At 34.3% G+C, this 16,412-nt stretch overlaps 2 protein-coding genes and 1 long non-coding RNA gene across 4 annotated transcripts in view; all 3 read left to right on the plus strand.

Annotated features, from left to right (window-relative positions):
* Positions 1 to 16,412, plus strand: part of LOC136813403 (uncharacterized) — a 96,156-nt gene that overhangs the window by 67,432 nt on the left and 12,312 nt on the right. The window lies entirely within an intron of this gene.
* Positions 3,917 to 7,481, plus strand: LOC136813390 (zinc finger protein 346-like). Of its 2 annotated transcripts, XM_067069909.1 has the most exons (6): positions 3,917 to 4,120; positions 4,679 to 5,090; positions 5,476 to 5,619; positions 6,298 to 6,450; positions 6,689 to 7,063; positions 7,254 to 7,481. In XM_067069909.1, exons 1-6 carry the CDS (start codon positions 3,953 to 3,955, stop codon positions 7,373 to 7,375), a joined length of 1,374 nt encoding a protein of 457 aa, XP_066926010.1. In that variant the 5' UTR covers positions 3,917 to 3,952; the 3' UTR covers positions 7,376 to 7,481. The 2 variants fall into 2 exon arrangements, with proteins under 2 accessions (XP_066926010.1, XP_066926011.1); XM_067069910.1 differs by lacking the exon at positions 5,476 to 5,619.
* On the plus strand, positions 8,637 to 12,308 carry LOC136813391 (high affinity copper uptake protein 1-like). The gene is made up of 5 exons (XM_067069911.1): positions 8,637 to 8,959; positions 9,689 to 9,755; positions 10,248 to 10,371; positions 10,798 to 10,878; positions 11,394 to 12,308. The coding sequence occupies exons 1-5, from the start codon at positions 8,804 to 8,806 to the stop codon at positions 11,593 to 11,595; spliced, it is 630 nt and encodes a 209-aa protein (XP_066926012.1). The 5' UTR covers positions 8,637 to 8,803; the 3' UTR covers positions 11,596 to 12,308.

Here is a 16,412-nt window from a genome sequence, read left to right on the forward strand (position 1 = left end):
GCTATTCATCTAAGGTTCAACTTTGAAGTCTAGTTGGGGCAACCTAAGAATCTAAAGAAAATTCATATATTAACAGGTATTAACCTCATTTTCCCTACCTTACCTTGTTCCTCAACAACCATATTGAATTATAGATCCCACTATGTTTATTACACAACTTTCCCTTTCTATGCAGGCCATCTGAAAGCTTAAAATCAACCCCTTTCTCAGGTACTCGCGTCTCTCAAGTACCAGTTAACCTCACTTTTATACCAAAATATAATTTTCATGTTTAGTTGTTTTTGTAATAGGCTACTGTTTGTCTGATATCCAAAATTAGACTGAATATCATTGTTAACCTCGCAAATAGGATATTTTTGTGAGATAACCTCAAATTTTACACCCTACTTGAAATATTGACCTCATTTTTCCAGCCTTATCTTGTTGCCCAATCATTAAATAGTAAAACCCAATCATTTTTTTATGCTTTAACCTCACATTTCGTACCAATTTCGGGCCATCTTTAAGGGCCATTAGGTTAACCTCAGAGCCATTTAACCTCATATTCTTAACCCTACTTTGACCAATAATATCTCTTAAATTCAATCAACACTTAACCTCTATAATGTATATATCATTGTGATCCTGAATAAATTTTGCGTTAGCATGTAAAGTAGCAAATAAAAATAAGTTAACCTCATTTATTTATCCTTTGTTAAAGACAAAAAAGTTCTTTTGAAAAAGTTAGGCGATTTTTGGGGGTTTTGACTTGAGATGGTCCGTTGAAACACTTGTGATTGATTTTTCCCACGTTTAGCTTCATTCCGACGCTAAGGGTTGGTGGGTTAGATCAAGTGACGCTAAGAAAATCTACTAGAGATATCGATTTTCAGAATGACGCTAAGCGTGGGAAAAATCGATATGTGAGTGGCCCCTTACCCTGAGTGGTCCTAAATCCGACAGCCCTGCCTAAATCCAATGGGGTCTTTCAAAGATACAAACTAAAATAAAAACAAACCTTTCACTGTAACGTAATGAAGATACCAAAGTGTCAACTAAATTGAGAAATTTGATACACTGAACCAAATAATAATATATAATTGCTTTTATACAAAACATAATTTTTATTACAAAATTGTCAGAATTGTTAAAAATAAACACAAGCAACGGATTCATAATACAGAATAGAGGTAATTATTTTTACAACTTACACATTTTTGATCACATTTACTTGACATCTTGTCATTATAGTCATATATTGTTAGATGTTTTATTTCGAAAGTTCTTGCAATACACGTTTTTTTTTTATAAGGAACCTTAACTTGGCTCCGAGCCTGGATTTCCTTACTTTGCCAGAGAGTTTCAGCTTCAAAGTTCCTTATCGAGTTCCTTAGTTACTTAACTGTTAAGTTGGGATTTGCTAAGTGTGTAGCTTCTTTATCAGCATTTTTTGTCTTTTTGACATATTGAAAGGTGTTTCAGCAATATTTTCCGTCTTTTTATTATTTAAAATTTTTATCTCGCTGTTTCTTAACTTGATTTTTTATTCTCAGCCTGAGCAGTTCCTTAATAATTCCTTATTTCTCAGACTATTTTCAGCCTCAAGTTCCTTATAAACGTGTTCCTTATAAAAAAAAAACGTGTAGTTTATTGTTTAGTTAAACTTGGAGAGGGAATGTTTGTAAACAAGAATTTTTTTTCATAACAGTTATTTGGGGGGTCAGATTAAGGCAGGGCTGTCAGATTTAGGACCGCTCACGTTATGTGGTGTAAGATTAAGTAAAGAGTATGGATCTCCAGACCATAACAGGGGCTGCTATACCAAATTGGGTGGTTCAAGTTATACTGCGAGTGGTCCTATATCCGACCTGACAGCCCTGCGCTTAAATCTGACCCCCCCCCCCCCCCCCAAATAACTGCTAATGAAAAAAACAGAAAAAAGTTCTTACTTTACAAACATCCCCTCTCCAAGTTGAGCGATAAACTCTCGAAACAAAACATCTAACAATAAGATGGCTATAATGTCAAGATGTCAATTAATGTGATCAAAAAAGTGTGAGTTTTAAAAATAATTACCTCTATTATTCTGAATCCGTTGTTTGTGTTTTATAAGACGTTAACAATTTTGTAACAAAAAATTACCTTGAAGTCGGGTAACTTGCATCAGTGGAGGCAAACATGCATAGCCATCAAATGACTGACCAATCAAAGCAGCAAAATTTCAAAACAAATTAACTAGGCAGCTCTGCTCGCAGCTCTACTCTACCATTTTTGTTTTGATTTTTATAAGTTTGTATTTTAATGACCAGACAGGTCATTCATTTGAGGGCTATGCATGTTTTCTCCACTGATGCAAGTTACCCAACTTCACGCAGCTTCACGGTATGTTTTGTATAAGATTAAGAACCAATTATTGTTATTTGGTTCAATTGGTTCAGTGTATCAAATCTCTCAGTTTAATTGACACTTTGGTATCTTCATTGCATCACAGCAAAAGGTTTAATTTTATTTCTTTATTTTATATCTTTGAAAGACCCCATCAGATTTAGGCAGGGCTGTCGGATTTAGGTTATCCCCAACTGTGGACGACATGGATTTTCCATAACAATTTACTTTGGAAAAACTTCAGGATTTCCGATACTTCGCAAAATAATAGAGCAAATTTTATGGGTTTTCCAATATTGACAAGAAAATAGAGCAAATTTTATGGATTTTCCGATACATTTTGACTAAATAATGAGGAAAAATCCTGAATTTTCTGACACCTTTTTCAAATTTCTCAGGATTTCCAAGTGAAAACAAAATCCAAAAAACCTTGTCAGTGTTGGTTTTCTTCTGGAACTGCCCATTTTACTTTAGGGCTTTCCACCAGAAACTCTTTGTTTTGAATTAGAGATTTTTTTTCTGATATGGAAAGAAAAACATTTATCTTTTATCATAGCTGTCAATTCTCCCGCATTGGGTGGAAGACTCCTGCATGCCAATGTCTTTTTCCTGCAGGAAAAAAATCAGCCAAATCTCCCGCATTTTCAGGATTTTCTCCCGCGTCTCCCGCATTTCCAAAAATTTTCTGATTTCCTGAAATAAAATTCAGATTTGAAAAAACAGAAAGGCAAAATTTCTTGATTTTGGAAAATTGGGACAAAAAATGTCCTCGCTTTCCGGTAAAAAAATTCCGTTAAATTGTATTTCACAGAAAAATTCCCCCAATTTCCGAATTTCTGATTTGGAAAAATTGGATTATCGGGGAACATTTTTCCCACTTGGAGCTCTCCCGCATTTTGAGAGGCGAAGTTGACAGCTATGATGCATGTACATTTTGACTCCTTGAAACATAAAAATACTTACCAATTTCCTACGATAATGGGAAAGGAAAGGAAACTCAGATTATTCTTGAGCTGTGAAATGGGATATATCCTAGAAATACAAAGCGTAATCAAATTTCCTTTCACTGTACTGGGTGAGCAAAAAAGTATACTGGTTTGTCAAGGTATTATGAGCTTACAGTTTAAGAATTTTTATTGATTCTTTAATTATTCTATAGAGGAAAGCTTGGCTTAAATTTTGGTAAATTTTCAAATCGGTTCTGTCAATCAACTGTATGTTAAAATAACTGAAAATTAATGACAAAATTAATTAAAAAACAGTGAGCAAAACTTTCCCTCTGTTTACCACTTGAAGTTTATTTAAAAGGTCTCTGAAGCACAAAATTTGCCCAGAAAGCAAAACTCTATAAAAAGTTTGAAAATTCTGGTTAAATAGCTAAAACATAAAGAAAAAACCCAAAATTTAAGAAATCTATCAAAATCACTTTGAGACTCTTCTGCCCATGGCAACAAGAAATAAGAGTCATCCATACTTTAATAATACTTTGATAAAATCTTAGGTTTGTGCTTAAAAGCTTTTATTGAAACAATATTATTTTTTGTGTAGATTTTTCAATTTGACTACAAATAAAAGAAACGTTGACATCATGGTAGATGTGATCTATCCTGACAATACCCCAATTTCATCACTGACAAATAGACCATATAAAGGCCAAATTCCAAAGACATGGCCCAACTTTGTTTGTTCAGAATGTAATATGGCACTGCACACTCCTATAGTTGCAATCCAACATTTCAATGGCAGATGTATCAAGGTATGCTTTTTTAGTTTCTTATTTTTACAAAAATGGGCTTTTCCAGAAAAAAATTTGAATATTGGGGGTGGAGGATATAACATTTTTTGGAAATCATCCCCCTCCCCCCCCGGACATTGTGACTTTTGACCCCCCAAACAGCAGGTCCAACCCCCTGGACAAAGATCAGTATTGACCCCTGGACACCAATTACCTTCAAACAGCAAAATTACCACCAAACAGAGCAAGGCAAGGCAAATTTTGGAGATTTACCCCCTGGATATTAGATTTTTGGCATCCATTCACAAATCAAATAATAATTGTATGATTTAAAAAAAAAACAGTAGACTCACTCTCCCTCTTTATGATATCATACATACTTTTATTATGCACAGTTAATACTAAGGCTCTTTAGAATTTCATGCTTCAAAGTTCATGGCTCTCTGTGCCTAACATTCAAAGACCTTTTCCAGATAGCCCTGTATTGTGTTAAACGTTATATTATGTAATGTTATATGCTGTTGAAATGCACACCAGTATTATTTAATTTGAAGATTATAATTTTTTCTTCATCAACAGTCAAACAAGAAACATGTGAAGCGTGATTTATCAAAGACTTCAACACCCACTCAGCAATTCAATATAGAGCAAAACAAAACACACCAGACCACAATCAAGTCCAAAAACATAGATGACAGTAATCTGGATTGCAAAGTTTGTAATGCAGCCTTAAATGGGCCATCGTCTGCCAAAGAGCACTATGCAGGAAAGAAGCATGCAATGGCAGTTCAAGCTATTCTCGATGAAGGAGGACATGTGCCCGATGTGCCGCCAGAAGTCAAGTCAATACCTTATGATAAAAGTGAATTTCATTGTGATGTATGTAATATCAACCTAACATCTCAAGCGCAGTATGAACAACATATTGGAGGCACGAAACATAAGATGATTGCCGATGGTGCTCAACCGTCAGATTTTTCCAATTATAAAGGTATTTCTCTTGAACATTTTGACCTCTTTTTTAAATAACCTCAAAACTTTACAAAAAATTCCTTTCAGACAAAGATTTTCAGGAGTGCTCTGTATTAAGTCGGAGTATAGCCATGGCTATGCCTTTTGTCTGCAGACAAAACTTGAAATTGATAGCACAACTAGAGCAGTCTACGTCAAAATTTGAAACTCATGGAAACTTTTTTTGAACCACCCGATAATACTTCTTTATAGTGTACACCATTCCTTTGCCTCAGCAAGGTGTAAAAATAAGCTTTCTGTAAATAAATCTGTAAAGTTTAAAAAAGTCTTGTCTAATTGTTTTTTAAACGTCTATCGATCTGATTTTTGCACTAAAAATAGTTTTAAATTAATTTAATTATCAGGTAAGCAAACGCCCTCTAAAATGGACCCGCCTCCTTCAAAACCACCACCTAGTTCCCTCCACTGTAATGATTGCAATATGACAATGAATTCTGAAGATCAATACGTCCAACACATGAACAGTAAAAGACACAGAGAAAATACAGGTACCGTATGACTTTGAATACAGTATCATTTAGTTGAGACTTTTAAAGTTTGTTGTTTCATATCATTTACATTAGGCGAGACCAATTTAATTTGTTGTTATACGGACAGATCGTTAGAAAAATATGGGTCGGTCGGTCGGCAAAATAAGAATAAATTTTTCATTTATCAGGGTTGGTAAGGTACCGAGAAAATTTTCCAAAAAGTATCTGGATCAAAAATTCACTTTTTATCTTCGATGAAGATCATAATAAAATTTTAGTGTATGGAATACTTTTTATGATTTTTCAATTTCTTGAATTAATTTTCAGCTTTATTCAAGTTTAATTCTTACAAATAACTAGTGTGTAAAATATATTGTAGTGGAAATTCGATATTATTATTTTTTTGATTTTAGCAAAAATAGGATCGGTCGGGCCCGTAGAACAACAAATTAAATTGGTCTCGCCTTATATTACTCTTTGTTTATTCATCGAAAACTCAATGAGGAGTGGCTTACATTCATTTTACTGAAAGTGCCTAGAATTCAAGAGATCAGTGTATTTGGAATTCTAACATACTCCATTGAAAAATGTTGGTTTTTACTCAATAACAACGGCATTCTTTTCTGGAAAAGCCCTCTTATAGGTACTATAGGGTGGAGCTAATTTGTTTTTTCTACATTTGATTTATCCCTTCAGGACTGCCAGTACCTCCAAGACCAAAACAAAAAGTGACACACCCTATACCAGTTCCTGAATCTCTTCATTGTAATGATTGCAACATGACAATGAATTCTGAAGACCAATATGTCCAACACATGAACAGTAAAAGGCACAGAGAAAATACGTCAGGTATTCTATGGGCCGTCCAGAGGCGTGCATGAATGCGTAAATGGGCTTTTTTGTTTTTTTTAGTTTTAAAGAAAATGTTCCAAAGAATTAATTCCTGTTGGAAGTTTGCTTGAAATGGGGGTGGTCTTTTCGAATTCCAAAACTAATCTTTAATTCTTCCTGAATTTATTCCCAAATTTCCTATTTTTGGCTACGGTTCCTGAACCCTTAATTATACCACTAATCCACTAATTTTTAGGTGGAAATTACAACCCCAATCAAAACAGAGGTATCAAACGACCAGCACCAGGTAGTGATCGTGGTTCTGGGCGTGGTGGTGGAGGCAGAGGTGCACCTCGAGGTTTGAGCAGAGGAGCAACTGGCGGTTTTAGTAGAGGACGTGGTGCCACCAGAGGGGGATTCCAAGGTTCAGACAGAGGAGTTCCGCGTGGTAGAGGAAGAGGCCAATCACATAATACTGGTAGGGGAGCAGGTAGAGGTAGAGGGCGTGGCAGCAATCGGGGAAGTCCTTCAATCAGTCGAGGTGGTGGTGGCAGTCAAAGTGCCGAATGGTGGAGGGATGATGGTCCTACTCCTGCCAAGATGCAGAAAGAAAATGATACCAATTTTTCAGGTATGATTTATAAATCGATTAGTTATTGATTAAAATGGTGAAAGGTATGGTACTTGCAATTAGCATGATAACTTCTTGATCTTGCAGTTTTTTTGCAAAACTTTTTCAAAGTATAAAAGAGTAAAATTTCTTCAAAAGCATTAAAATTTTAAGCACAGTTTTATCATTTAAAATCATTCTTTACTTTTAGAAATCAGCAACCCTAAGCCTTGGATTAGAGGAGGATTCAATAACTTGAGGGGTGGAAGAAGAGGCGGACCACCCTCAAGGGGTGGTGGTGTTATAAATCGTTTGCAAAGTATGGCGAGTTAAGATCGATCTTTGATTTTATTGTGAATTTCCTCTAAATTTTTATTTTTGTTTCTTTTTTCACTTTTTTAACCTTTTTTTAAAAGAAAGCTATCACATTGTTTTTTTATGTTGTTCATTTTTACCATATTCTTTTTTAATGTCAGAAACTTTCGCGACCAGGCAATTTCACCAAAATAAAATTAAGAACACTAATTTCGCAAAAATCGCGGAAATTTGTGGCCGTGAAAATTTTTGACATTAAAGTAATAATAGCCGTCGTGTCGATCAAAGGCTTGGCCATCCATTTCAATGGACGTAATACCTGTCAGATTCCATTTGTTTTATGGTGGAAGTAGGCTACGTCATATCTTCTTTCGTTTTGAGGGTAAAACTCCTACTCTTCGGGATATGAGCACCAGGGGGGGGGGGGTGAAGCAGTTAGTACAACACATCATGCCTACTAACTGCTTTCTCGGAAGAAGTTAGTAACACCACCACCTTGGTACACTTAGTACAGTTAGTACTAACTGAATATAGCCTTGAAAAAGGCTTTTGACCTTCATAAATTCAATAAAATCAAATAAAATAAAATTTAATATCTTAAAAAAAATGATTCAATTTTCCATACCTTTCAATAGGAAAAAACAACATTTTAGAAAATCAAATTTCTATTGCAACCAGAAAATTGTTTTTAAGATTTGAAAAAAAAATCTACTTCCCAAAAATTCTTTTTGGTAAAATACGGTCTTTTTTTTTAATTTTCTCACAAAATCCTATTTTTACACAGTTAGTACCAAAATTTGGCAAATTTTTAGCAAGGGACCACCCTTTTTTGCAGTTAGTACATCTGAGTACTAAGTGATTTTATCCAATTCATATGGCACACCACCACGGTACTAACTGGCATGATGTCTTGTACTAACTGCTTCACCCCCCCCCTGTGAGCACTGCTCTTGTTTTGAAAATTGAATTTTTCGGATACATCGCACTGAGGTTTTAATGAAGCAATAGAGAGTTTCGAAACCTAAGCCAATGTGTTTTAAACATTCTTTTATTTGAAATGTCTATTGATAAACATCTTTTGTGAAAATTGTTTATTATTCTTAAACATATGATAAACAATTCCCGGTGGGGGTTACAAGTGACCGCTCATAGTAGTACCTAAAGACTAAGAGTAAGGCCTAAAAGGCTGGAGCTGTCTATCTATTATGTAGACTATGGTGGAAGCAGTGCCTAAACTCGGAATCCCTGTATTTTCTGTATTAATGTGAATTTTATGACTATCATATTTATCTTCTTTTTAGTGAAAAAAGAGAAAAATTGACGAATGATAAAAAAATAAAAGAATTAGTCGGTGTCGATTGACTGGATTGAAAATAAAATTTCGAGTGGTGGTCTAAACTTGCATAGGGAAATTTTAATTTTCCCTAGTTGGATTTTTTTTTGGTTATGATGAATATGAATTCTACTGGTATGCCCATGATGAATCATCATACAACTCCAAATACTCATGACATGTCTGGACATTCTCCTAGTGGGAATAATTCAAATTCACATGGTGGTATGGGAAATTCCCACGTTGGTATGGAAATGATGATGATGCAGGTTTTAAAACCGTTTATAGTTTACAGTGTGTCCTGAAAAAGCAGAAAAAATTATCAGGCTCCGAGCTCAGTTTTGCTACAAGCATCGTTTCAATTTTACTCAATATGATTTATAATTTTTTTTCCTACATGAAAAAACTTTCTTCATGAATTTCTTAAGATTTCTAGTTTCGAGTATTGAAAAAATGAAGAGAATAAATTTTATAGAAAGTTCTTTAAAATTTCAATTGAATTTAATACCTTGTCGATGTAGTAAAATTTAATTTCACACCACATCTCACATCTAATCATCTTTCTCTTTTTCGGTCATATTCACACCTCTCAAAAACATAAATAAAATTTCTTCTTCCTCCGAATACACGATTCTTTATAAGAACAAACTATATAGAAACAGGCTTCAGGCTATCAGGCTTCGATAGCTACAATATTAAGATCGAGTTATAAGAACATTTCAAGGCTTTGCAGACTCTAAAACACCAAAATTCTTGAAATTGAACAAAAGTATTTACGAATGGTTGAAATTAAGAATATTTAAGGATATTTTCGGACTTAAAACTCAAAATGTTAAGAACATCCGCTCAGCTTCAAAAATTTTGAATGTTCCTATATTAAAAATACGTGTAATATCGTTTATCACTAATTCAAATGTTCTTCAAAGCCCTCTTATAGTCATTCTGTTATCTTTCTTCAATAATTTTGATTTCCACATAACTTTTCATATTTTTTGCAGATGTATTTTGTATTGGGAAAAGAAGTCACCATTTTGTTTAAGCAATGGAAAACCAACACGGCTGCTGGTAAGATGAAATGTGTAACCAATCAAACAAATGAACCAATCAAACAAATGAACCAATCAAACAAATGAACCAATCAAACAAATGAACCAATCAAACAAATGAACCAATCAAACAAATGAACCAATCAAAATATCTTTTTATTTTTCATTCAGACTTTTAATGGGATGGCCCCTCCCATTATTACGACATAGAAATAGACATTCCGAGAATTTGTTTATTGCTCAAATTTAACAGATTGCCGATACGTCAAAATAAGCTTTCAACTGAATTATGTTTCGATCTTCAAGTTCGCCCACTTTTTTGGAAAAACAGATCCATTTCTTCCCTCCAAAATTTAAAAGAATTGTCACATTGTGCCAAAATAAGCTTCTCGCAAAATTTTATCTTTTTAAAGATTTTTTGTTCTTAGCCAAACCAGCCAAACAACTGGCATTTGAGTCTGAGTCGTATTTTCAAATTTTCAATCATATTTTTTTTCTTATTGTTCCCCAGAACTTTTCGGATCCTGTTTTGTTTTGTTTGTACTTGGTGTTTTGTACGAAGGATTGAAAGTTTACAGACAAAGAATGCTTTTGCAACCTAACAAACACCATCTAAATGAAAAGTTGACTGAAAGGTGAGTGCTTTTCCTGCAATAATTCAAAATACTATGATAAAGGTATTCGCCTGTACCAAACATTGGCCTTAACCGGGTAAGAAATTTTGACAATTATTTTCTAAAACTACTGCCTTGATACACGTTTTTTGTAATACGCTTAGGGTCAATTTACGTGAGCATCATATATATAGCAATTTATTTTTAGCCTTGAGTATGCTCATGCTATGCTTGGATATTTTAATATCATAAATTTTGAAACTTAACTTAAATTCTTTGAGATTTCATTAACTGAGGCTAAGGCTCAGCATACGCTTAGGTTAGATAAAGTTTAAGTTTTTCAAGATTTGAGCCTTTGATATGTTGAAAAAAATCTGTGTCTCAGAACATAGTTTACTTGCATGAAAATGTTCATTGTTTCAATCATGAAATGTTTTTTTTTTCTAGCTCTGAATCTAATGGAAGTCACACAAATCAAGTCCTGATTACGAATCCAGCAAGAAAACAAAGTGGCAGCAGTATAAAAACGTGATTTTCGTTTATTCCTTCCGTGTTCCCTTAGCGCTAGTTTAGTTTTCTTGGTTTTGTAGTTTTCCACGCTTTACTATCCGAAATTTTGTTATTTTGGTGCGTTTCATTGTTGAGTGAACTTTCGGATTGTTAATCGTACCCATGGTTTATAGGTTTATTTGTTAATCCACAGCCGGAATAACTTAAGGGAAGAAATTTTGAAAGAAATTTTCTTTCAATTTAGTCCCTCATTCTCCTAAAAACTCTTTTTTTTCCTCTTTTTTCCTCTTTTTTCAGCTAAAATATTGAACAAAAAATGGGTCGTTCGCCAAAATTAATTATCGCCAAATTTAGAAATTTTATCTAATCGCCAAAATAAATTCCGCCAAATTGCACCAAAATTGCTCGTGAATGGGCTTATTCGCCAATATTTCTTCTCGCCAAAATTTCTTCTCTTAAGGTAATAGCTTAAAAATCTCCTTTCGCTCCTGTCCTATGAGATATTCTCAAACATAATCATTTCTTTCCCTTAGATGTCGACTCAACCGTTTTTCAGGGCGACACCTTCTACAAACTTTCTTGCACATGTTACAAGTATTCATCGGTTATCTACTTATGCTGGCATTTATGACGTACAACGTTTGGGTTTGTATCGCCGTCATATTGGGCGCAGGTTTTGGTTATTTTTTGTTTGGTGTACAACCTGTTATCATAAGTTCTGATCACTGTAATTAAGTATTAAGGAGATAAGTTTTTTGTTTGAATTTTGGAATAAAGTTATAGAAAATTGTCATTGTTGAGGTTTTCCCTAAGTTACGTAACTACCGCCATTATTGAAGCAAACGTTCGAACGTTTGTTTCGACAATGGGCTCTTCCAGAAAAAAACCATTCATGGGGGGTGGAGGATATATTGTCCAGGGGTATTGGAAAAAACTTGAAAAACTGCCATGTCCATGGGGTGAATTTGCGATGTCCAGGGGTAAATATTTGTGTCTAGGGGGTCAATTTGTTGCTTGTCCAGGGGTAAAACACGTGTCCAGGGGGTGAAAAATCGAAATGTCCAGGGGTAGATCAAAGACAAAATAATATATCCTCCACCCCCCATGAACGAATTTTTTCTGGAAGAGCCCAATGGTGGAAGTCGGGTAACTTGAAAATTTTTTTTTATTTGAAGACTTAAAAGTCAGAAAAAGTTTCGAATGATTGGCTGTATTTTATTTAGCTTAGCTCTATGGCATACTCACGCTCTTGCAGTGACTGGTTTTGCTGAGGAAGCGAGTCATGAAAACCTTTAAAAAAATAAAACTCTTAAACAACTTTATCCTTGATTTCAACAAAGTACTTAACAATTCCATTTACTTTTTTTGGTTTACAATTTTTTGTTCAATTTTGTATTTTTTGGAGTAGAATTTTAGACTAAATTGTTTATTATAATACCCATGTCACAGACCTGTTTTGCAAAAGTTTCGTCCCCGGTGGGAAAATACCCTGAAATTTCAGCCCCACTTGGAAATTGACTTGATTTCATCCCCATTCGAAATTTAATGCTTAAAAATTGCACTCCAAACCCATCCCACTAGATTTTTTGGATCTACCTCCGGTACCTATAAATTAACCTGTGTTCGTTCGTTCGTTCGTTCGTTCGTTCGTTCGTTCGTTCGTTCGTTCGTTCGTTCGTTCGTTCGTTCGTTCGTTCGTTCGTTCGTTCGTTCGTTCGTCTGTTACCAGCTTTTCTCAAGATTGACTCATTAGTTTTTTCTGATTTTTGGCACAAAGATGCAAAATGACAATAACTAAAATGTGACCGAGCCCGATTTTCGAAAGACATTATTTTCCGGCCGAAAATGCCGGAAATATGCCGGAAAAAATGTTTTTTTGGCATTTTCTTGAGATTTTATAATTAGTTTTTTCTGATTTTTTGTTCAAAGATGCGTATAAATAATGCCAAAATATGGTTGAGGCCGATTTTTGAGAAAAATTTTTTAACGATTGAAAATGTCGGAAATCGCAGTTTTTCTGTGTTTTCATTGGACTTTTTCCTTATAATTGGTTGTTTTTTTCATTCAAAAGCATTAATAGCAATGCCCACCATCAAGCATGTTTCAATTTTCAATAAAATAGATTTTTGAATCCGGAACTATTTAAAATTCACCGGAACAACCTATTTTCACCGGAAAGACAGTATTTCTTGAATTTCTCGAGCTGTACTTTATATTTTTTTATGAGATTTTGCACACTGACGCAAAATGACAATCGCTAAAGTGTGACGGAGCCCGATTTTCAAAAAAAAAAAATTTCTGGCCGAAAATGCCGGAAAAACCGGTTTTTTTGACATTTACTCGAATTTTCATCCAAAGTTTTTTCTGATTTTTTGCAGAAAGATGCGTATTCGCAATGCTCAAAACATGGCCGAGTGCGATTTTTGAGAAACAATTTTTCCCGGTTGAGATTTTTTCCCATCAACAATCAATGATGAATTTATTGCGTTATGCATTTTCGCTAAACACTATATTTTCTGACTGATTTTTTTCATTTTTTTCCTCACATTGCGATCTAACTTTCATCATCAGGTAGGTCCATTCAGCATCTAGCTTGTTAACCTTGGAACAATAGAATTTCTATCCCCATTGAGCTTTCAATAGAAGTTTTATCCCCACTGAGGAAAAAAGTTCCACCGGGGCTGTGAGACAGGGGTGTATTATAAATAAAATAAATTCTGTTTTTTGAATGTTCACTTGGCGAGACCAATTTAATTTATTGTTCTACGGACAGATCGTTCGAAAAATATGGGTCGGTCGGTCGGTCGGTCGGCAAAATAAGAATAAATTTTTCATTTATCAGGGTTGGTAAGGTACCAAGAAAATTTTCCAAAAAGTATCTGGATCAAAAATTCACTTTGTTTATTATCTTCGATGAAGATCGTAATAAAATTTTAGAGTATGGAATGCTTTTCATGATTTTTCAATTTCTTGAATTAATTTTCAGCTTTATTCAAGTTTAATTCTTACAAACAACTAGTGTGTAAAATATATTGTAGTGGAAATTTGATATTATTATTTTTTTGATTTTAGCAAAAATATGGTCGGTTGGGCCCGTAGAACAACAAATTAAATTGGTCTCGCCTTAGTTTATATTATTGCACATAAACAAACACTTATCGCTAATCCTTACAACGGAAGGTATTTTAAATCTACGAATCTAGCATGGTTTATTTCGCGAGTCGGCCAAATGAAAAATCAGTCGAAAATGACCTTGAAAACGCCAATTTTTGTCACAAATAGACAATTTACAGGTATTTTTGAAAGCAAAACTAATCATGAAATCAATATCACGCGATTTCGTGAAAAAAGGAAAATTTTGCAATAACCCGTAAGTAAATCTTGTTACAATTAAACAGATTAGTATATTTGTTGTTTTTGAGATCTATGTAATTAGTATATGTAATCACATGATAACGAGTGCAATTCGAATATAATTGCACGAGTGATTTTTTTGTTATTAATTTTCCGAGTCCGAAAGGACGAGGAAAATTCGAAACAAAAAAATCACGAGTGCAATTCTCGAATTGTACGAGTTATTATGTGATTACGAGCTAATCGCACAATGGCTTTCACTACTTTTTCCCAGTTAGGAAAGTAAATTACAGAAATTACACTGAGATTTATATATTTTCTCTTCTGTCTATGTCTTTCTTTTATTGTTGTTTATTGATTTTCTTTCTCACAAAATAAATTTCGAATGCAATTAAAACGTTTTGATACAAAAAAATGTAAGAAAAAACATTAAAATCAATTTTGTAAACATTGGCGCCGCATCGAAGAGTGTGATTAACGATTAATTGCTCTCTACAGGATGCAATTAACGATTAATTGCTCTCTTTGAGAGCGCGCCAAATAAGGAAAAATAACCCATCGTGCGATTATATGTGTGAAATCAAGTGCGTATTACTTATAGGTAATGAATCAACGGAGCCTGCACTAATGTACTTATGTAATTATAATATCTTACGTTTAGTATTATTTATATTTTGCAAGGTTTTATCCCGGGGGGGGTACTAGGGTTGCGAGCTGACAGGGGGTGCCGCCCGACTTTCAAATTTTGGACCCTTACTGGGACTAAAAAGGAGAAAACAAAGGAAAATTTTGAGAATTTTACGACCCTTAGCGGGACAAATTTGACCAATTTTGACCAAATTTCGATCTTTCAGGGGGTAAAGATTTGAAACTTTCCTATTATCTGATTTTTTCCGACCTTTAGCGGGACTTTGGAAATCCAAAAAAGGTAGCCTTAGGGGCGGCACATACCGTACCCTCCATTTGCCTAAGTACCCCCCCCTTATCTATTTGAAATATTTAAGTGTATTTGTAGAGGAAAAATTTTTGAATATTTTGTTATTATTGTAGAGAAATGGGGGTTTTATAATTTTTTTCGTCTTGGAATGAACTGAAATGTCAGAGTGGATTTGTATCAAAATATATCAACAAATTTAGTCTTAAATTAGTTTTTATCCATAACTTTGCAATCACATCCATTGATCCTTGTTGGTCAAAGATCCAGCGATGGAAAACCGGTGCGCTGGGGCAATGATAGACCCACCGCCGCCGGAAAACCACGCGGGTCTAAATTTATTGGATAATATTCTTAGCTTAAATATGTTTGATATATGTTTTTGAGAGTCGATATCAGCCTAAATTTATCCTGCTATAAAAAGTATTTGGACACTTATTATAGTTTTTCTTTGAGAAAAGGTATGGTTTACACGATGAATAGCTCCGAATCGTATACCTTATCGGGGAAAAAAATGTCGAGGGAAAGTGACGAAAATTTTGAGCGAGTGACGAAATTTTTTCCCGACGAAATATCACCCGACCAAAACTTGTACCCAAAATTTTATACCGCAAGCAAAATTTAAATCTATTTTTTTTGCACCTTTATTTACCGAGATTAGTGCGTTAAACGTCGAATTACAAGATCACTTTTCGAGCTAGTGAAGGAAACCAATTCTTTTGGACAATTTAGTCGGGTGAAAGTGACGAATTTGAAATTTTGGTCGGGGAAAAGTGACGAATTTGAAATTTTGGTCAGGGAAAAGTGACAATAGTGCCTCTAGGTGACGAAATTTTTCCCCAACGAAAAAAGAAACCCGACTAAATAAAACTCCGACGTTTTTTTCCCCGAAAAGGTACATTCTTCAAGTAAAAACTGATACTTGTCCGTATGATGTATTACTTAAGTGTGGCACAACATAATCATTTTATGTCTTTTAAAGACTTCGCTGCATTTCTTGGGGGTATTCGTACTAGTAATCGTATGGTTTGGAGTGCAATTAACGATTAATCACGAGTAACAAAGGAGAAAATAGTAATTTGCACGAGTCCGAAGGACGAGTGCAAATTACGGTATTTTCTCCTTTGTTACGAGTGATTAATCGTTAATTGCACGACAAAACATACGATTCCGAGGTAATCGACAGTAAATAGTTTTGAAAAAGAATCTTTTTCTAACTTTTATATTTTTGTAAACATTCGAAAACCTCCTTTTTTTCTTTTGT

This window comes from Clytia hemisphaerica, unplaced genomic scaffold, assembly GCF_902728285.1.
Source record: "Clytia hemisphaerica strain Z4C2 unplaced genomic scaffold, Clytia hemisphaerica genome assembly, whole genome shotgun sequence".
NCBI classification, from domain to species: Eukaryota; Metazoa; Cnidaria; class Hydrozoa; order Leptothecata; family Clytiidae; genus Clytia; species Clytia hemisphaerica.